The sequence below is a fragment of the Gregarina niphandrodes genome (assembly GCF_000223845.1).
Source record: "Gregarina niphandrodes unplaced genomic scaffold scaffold00002, whole genome shotgun sequence".
Classification (NCBI taxonomy): Eukaryota; Apicomplexa; class Conoidasida; order Eugregarinorida; family Gregarinidae; genus Gregarina; species Gregarina niphandrodes.
This window is the reverse complement of record NW_011645774.1, coordinates 671,321-675,941: the sequence shown is the minus strand read 5'-3', so window position 1 is coordinate 675,941 and position 4,621 is coordinate 671,321. Positions and strand designations below refer to the sequence as shown.

Sequence of the window (4,621 nt, the reverse complement as noted above, 5' to 3'; positions counted from 1 at the left end):
CACGTGTGTCTCTCATATATAATTTGTGTTTGTGTGCGACACGTCACTTCACGATAAGCGCACAACAACTACCGAGAAGATTGTCGGGAAGATTGTCGGGTGATCAACTCCAGTCACCCAACAAATGTCGGCATCTGCTGTCGGCTTTAGCATCATTTATATATTCCCAAATCCCACTCCCACTTCCCTCCCATGACGCGTGAAGTTAATAATTGACCCTAGTGAGTGTAGCGTTCTTTATTTCTCCTTTATGCGTTCAGTAAGGGATCTATTCTACGACTAAACAGTTAGTGAAGTTATTTTTTTGTGTGTTCTCTTTCTCGTCTGATAATTCTTCATCGTCAAGTCCTTATGTTCCTTTTCGATTGCACACACGTGTGCTTGTCAGTCATTAGCGTCCGCGCGGTAATTGGATGTTCGGTACTTAGGTGTAAAGAGCAGTGTCCACGTGAGAAGGAATTGGCTGGATTTCAGTTCCAAGTTCTTGTTCAACACGATAAAGATTAAATCTATCCTCATACGTAATCATGTTAATTGCCAACCCCAAATGTCCAAATCTTCCGGACCTACCAATGCGATGCAAATACGTCTCACTGTTGCGCGGGAAATCAAAGTTGATTACCACGTTCACCGACTGAATATCTATGCCTCTTGTAAAGAGATCTAAAAAACCAAACAGTTAGTTACGTCATTTAGTTTGGTCGTGTGAGTTAGTGTGTGAGCTAGTGTGTGAGCGTACCAGTGCTAACTAAGCATCTGCATGCTCCATTCCTGAAGTCATGGAAAACGCGGTTTCGATGACTTTGTATCATTCTGGCGTGTATGAAGAAGCAGGAGTAGCCGAGTTGGGTAATCTTTCTGGCTAGTAGTTCGACGCGAGCCACGCTGTTGCAGAAGATGATGGCTTGGTTGATTTGTAGTTTGCTGAAGAGAGTATTGAGGCAATGTACCTTCTGTCTTTCCTCTACGAATGCATAGAATTGGGTAACGCCTTTGAGTGTGAGTTCTTCCATGAGATTAATTTCATGTGCATCAGGCAAATATTTATCCCTGAAGTCACGCACGTTGACGGGGAATGTAGCTGAGAAAAGTAATATCTGTCGATACTCTGGTAGGAAGGAGAGTAAGTCTTCGCAGATAGGTTGCAGTTCGTAGCTAAGAAGTTTGTCTGCTTCGTCGAGTATGACAACGCCGCATCCACTGAGGTCTGCAACGTGTTTTTCGGCCAGGTCTAGGATGCGGCCGGGTGTTGCGACAAGCACGTGAACGGGAGAGTAGAGACGCAGAATGTCTTCGCGGAGACTGGTGCCACCGGTAGATACCATACATTGCACACCCATGTGTTTTCCCAGCTCCTTGACCACGGAGGAGGTCTGGAGAGCCAGCTCACGAGTGGGAACGAGGATCAAGGCCTGGATATTCCGCTTCTGGATCGAAATGCGCTCCAGTACCGGCACCACAAACGCAGCCGTCTTGCCAGTACCGTTCTTAGCACGCGCCAGGATATTCCGGCCAGCCAACGCCAGCGGGATTGACTCTTCTTGGATCGGTGACGGCTTTTCAAAACCCATGTCGTAAATTCCCATCAGCAACTCGCGATTCAGAAAGAAGTCATCAAACGACGTACCTCTCGTCTTGGTCACATCCTCCGTCTTCACTCGCAAATCCTTCGCCGCCGGTCGAGATACACCCGACCACCCATCCCCACCCGCTGCCACCTTCGTACCTGACGACGCTGGCGCCGTAGACTCCGGACTCGCCAATGCCACCGCAGGCGGCGCACCAGCGTTCGCTTCGCTTGTCATATCTCTGCTCGTAAAATAAAACCCTTACAAATTATTTGCCGGCGACACACGACCGCGCACACACATCACACACCCCCTGCCCCAGCCTCCTGGCAGCATACCAGGGAGATACCCCCGAAGAGAATACCCCAGAGAACACCCAAGAATGTGCTTCTATGTCTGTCTATCTATCTACACTATCTAATACCCTGTTCATGCCCTCCTGTTCATGCCCTCCTGTTCATGCCCTCCTGTTCATGTCCGCTCCAGGCCCTTCCAGCCTTGCCCAGATCGGCTAGCTAGCTAGCTAACTGATTCGTGGGCACAATGGTCGGATTCACAGGCGGCGGCTGCTCCAGACTCTCCACACTCTCCACCACACAGGCTGTCCCGCCGACCGTGTTCGCATGATCCAGGCTGTTCACCTGTCGGGTCACACCCGCCGTCCGGTACCAGTCGAGGTTTTGCACCATCGTGTTCTCCTGCGCCTCACTGTTCGCCTTCGCGCCTGCCAGACCCTGGCCCGGCTGCGCGGCGCTCAGGGGCAGCTGGAGCGGGCCCACTGGCTGTAACATGACCGGCTGAGCATTCATGGCCTGTGTGCTCATTGCTTGTACGTTCATTGCTTGTACGTTCATTGGCTGGCCATTGCTCACTTGTTGCACACCGTTCGCTTGTTGCACACCGCACGCCGGAGGTGCGTTTATTGCCGGCTGGTTCATACTTAGTTGTTGCGCATTGCTCGCTGCCGGGTCCCATCCTGAGTCGCTGTTTGTGGTTTGTTGGGGAATGTTCCACCCTCCGAAGGGCTGTGGCAGTGACAGTGTCGACTGCGGAACCGATATCGACTGCGGCAAGGACACCGTTGACTGTGGCATCGATATCGACTGCGGCAGCGTGTGGCCCCAGTATTGCTGCGGCGTCGTCATCTGCATCGTCCCCCCCGGGAGATACAGAGGCCCCCCGAACTGGCCCGACGCACCCAGTTGGTTCGTCGCACCCAGTCCCGGCCGCACGCCTTCGCGTGATCCTAACATCATCCGCATCTGCCAGTGCGGGTCCGCTGGCGGCTCCATGGTCGCAAATAACCGCGACTCATTGTGGCTGCTCCCCGGCGCCACATAATACCGCATCCGCAGGTTCTCCTTCAACTGCCGCAACTCCGCCGACTTCTTCGAGTGTCTATAAACACACGGGTACACCCCACCCGCAAGAGTCCACACGGTGCATATGCCCCACGGTGCATATGCCCCACGGTGCATATGGTGGACTAGAAACGTGATCTTACATGTGCCAAAGAACAATGATACCGATGGGAATGGCGACCATGCCGGTGAGCAAGAGCCCGGTCTGCGCAACACACTCAATGAAATCCAAGTGGGACTTTGATACAGCGTGCTGCGTGTGAGTTTGGCACAGTGATGTGAGTTTGACACAGTGTGTAAGCGTGCGAGTTCAGTCGGTACCATCAGGATCATAGTCGCGCGGTCTGCGTACATGTCGAAAAAAAGAAAGCAGCAGAGCGCAGGAAGAGTTGCGGGGTTAGAGGGTGAAGCAAAGTTGGTTGACGTCTTCGTTGGTGATGGCGATGACTTTGGAGCCATGAAGACGTACAAGGCCGACGGCGCCACGGAAGCCAGTGACGGTGTCACGGCCGATGAGCATGCAGGAGCAGGGTCCCTGATGGAGGTTGACGAAACCGCCTCCGACGATACGGCGTGTGCCGTGTGCGTCTGAGTTGCGCACACTCGTGCCAGTAGTGTGTTTTTGAGTTGGGTCTGAACATTGGTCTGAGGCGTAGACCTGTACGTAGACACGTTCATCGGTTTCATGTATACATGGGAGAGTGAGTGGTTCATTCCAGACTAGAACGGACGCAGTTTTTTGTTTCGGTGTGCTCCATACGGTATGTTCACCAATACTAACAGAAACAACAAAGAGGAGGTTGTTTGGAAGGGCGAGACCCTCGACACTTAGAAGACGGAATTCTGTGCGGAGTTCGGAGAAGAGAGCGTGTGCTTGTGGACCAGCACGATCCGCAAACAAGCGACCATGTTCCTCATGCGCACGCATTCCCCGCAGAGTTTGGTCGAGCAATGCGCGCAATCGTCCAGCTGCGTTCGGTGTGTCCCAGACACACGGCACTAGTGTCACGTCTGGCGCAGGCGGCTCAGGTCTCACAGTTCGCGTCCAAAATGAACGCGACTCACGCCTCGCCAGACCCGGCGGACTCAACTCGTATGAACCTGAACCGTGGGGAACACCAACTACAAAGTGTCCCGTAAACATCGACCCGTTCCGATAACGCCACACACCATAACCACTTGGTGCACCCTGTCCCCATTGTCCCTCAAACACCAATCGCGCGCGCTCTGTCTCCCCGCCGTCATAATCCTCCCGGCCATGGATTTGGGTCTGACAATCCTCACCTTGACGGTTATAACATTTCTGACGGTCATGGTTCTGACGGTCATGGTTCTGACGGTCATGGTTCTGACGGTCATGGTTCTGACGGTCATGGTTCTGACGGTCGTGGTTCTGACGGTCGTGATTCTGACGGTCGTGATTCTGACGGTCGTGGTTCTGACGGTCGTGGCCCCGACCGCGGGTTTCGTAGAGACGACCGAACCCGTGTGGCTTGCCCTTCTGGCACTGGCCGCGGTAGAAGAGGCCGGGACCTAGACGCAGAAAGTCCACCGACTGGTCCGGTACGTCGAAACGCCACTGGCCGGCCACCAACAGCTGGCTACCCTGACGCAGCTCCCCGTAACCTTCCCGCCGGCCTTCGACAAAGTTACCTCTGACAACCACACGACAGTAACCAACCCCCCCCCCCC

At 53.8% G+C, this 4,621-nt stretch overlaps 5 protein-coding genes across 5 annotated transcripts; 3 read left to right on the top strand and 2 right to left on the bottom strand.

Annotated features, from left to right (window-relative positions):
• Window positions 1-424: 424 nt before the first annotated feature.
• GNI_017370 (putative DEAD box ATP-dependent RNA helicase) lies at window positions 425-1,805 on the bottom strand (the record flags this gene model as incomplete). The annotated part of the gene is made up of 2 exons (XM_011130734.1): window positions 425-663; window positions 740-1,805. 2 exons carry the CDS (start codon window positions 1,803-1,805, stop codon window positions 425-427), a joined length of 1,305 nt encoding a protein of 434 aa, XP_011129036.1.
• A 278-nt stretch (window positions 1,806-2,083) lies between these two features.
• On the bottom strand, window positions 2,084-2,407 carry GNI_017360 (hypothetical protein; the record flags this gene model as incomplete). Its single annotated transcript, XM_011130733.1, has 1 exon — window positions 2,084-2,407. One exon carries the CDS (start codon window positions 2,405-2,407, stop codon window positions 2,084-2,086), a length of 324 nt encoding a protein of 107 aa, XP_011129035.1.
• Window positions 2,408-2,573: 166 nt separating this feature from the next.
• Window positions 2,574-2,909, top strand: GNI_017350 (hypothetical protein; the record flags this gene model as incomplete). The annotated part of the gene is made up of 1 exon (XM_011130732.1): window positions 2,574-2,909. The coding sequence occupies one exon, from the start codon at window positions 2,574-2,576 to the stop codon at window positions 2,907-2,909; it is 336 nt and encodes a 111-aa protein (XP_011129034.1).
• Window positions 2,910-3,281: 372 nt separating this feature from the next.
• GNI_017340 (hypothetical protein) lies at window positions 3,282-3,521 on the top strand (the record flags this gene model as incomplete). The annotated part of the gene is made up of 1 exon (XM_011130731.1): window positions 3,282-3,521. One exon carries the CDS (start codon window positions 3,282-3,284, stop codon window positions 3,519-3,521), a length of 240 nt encoding a protein of 79 aa, XP_011129033.1.
• Window positions 3,522-4,187: 666 nt separating this feature from the next.
• Window positions 4,188-4,466, top strand: GNI_017330 (putative transmembrane protein; the record flags this gene model as incomplete). Its single annotated transcript, XM_011130730.1, has 1 exon — window positions 4,188-4,466. One exon carries the CDS (start codon window positions 4,188-4,190, stop codon window positions 4,464-4,466), a length of 279 nt encoding a protein of 92 aa, XP_011129032.1.
• Between the last annotated feature and the right edge of the window lie 155 nt (window positions 4,467-4,621).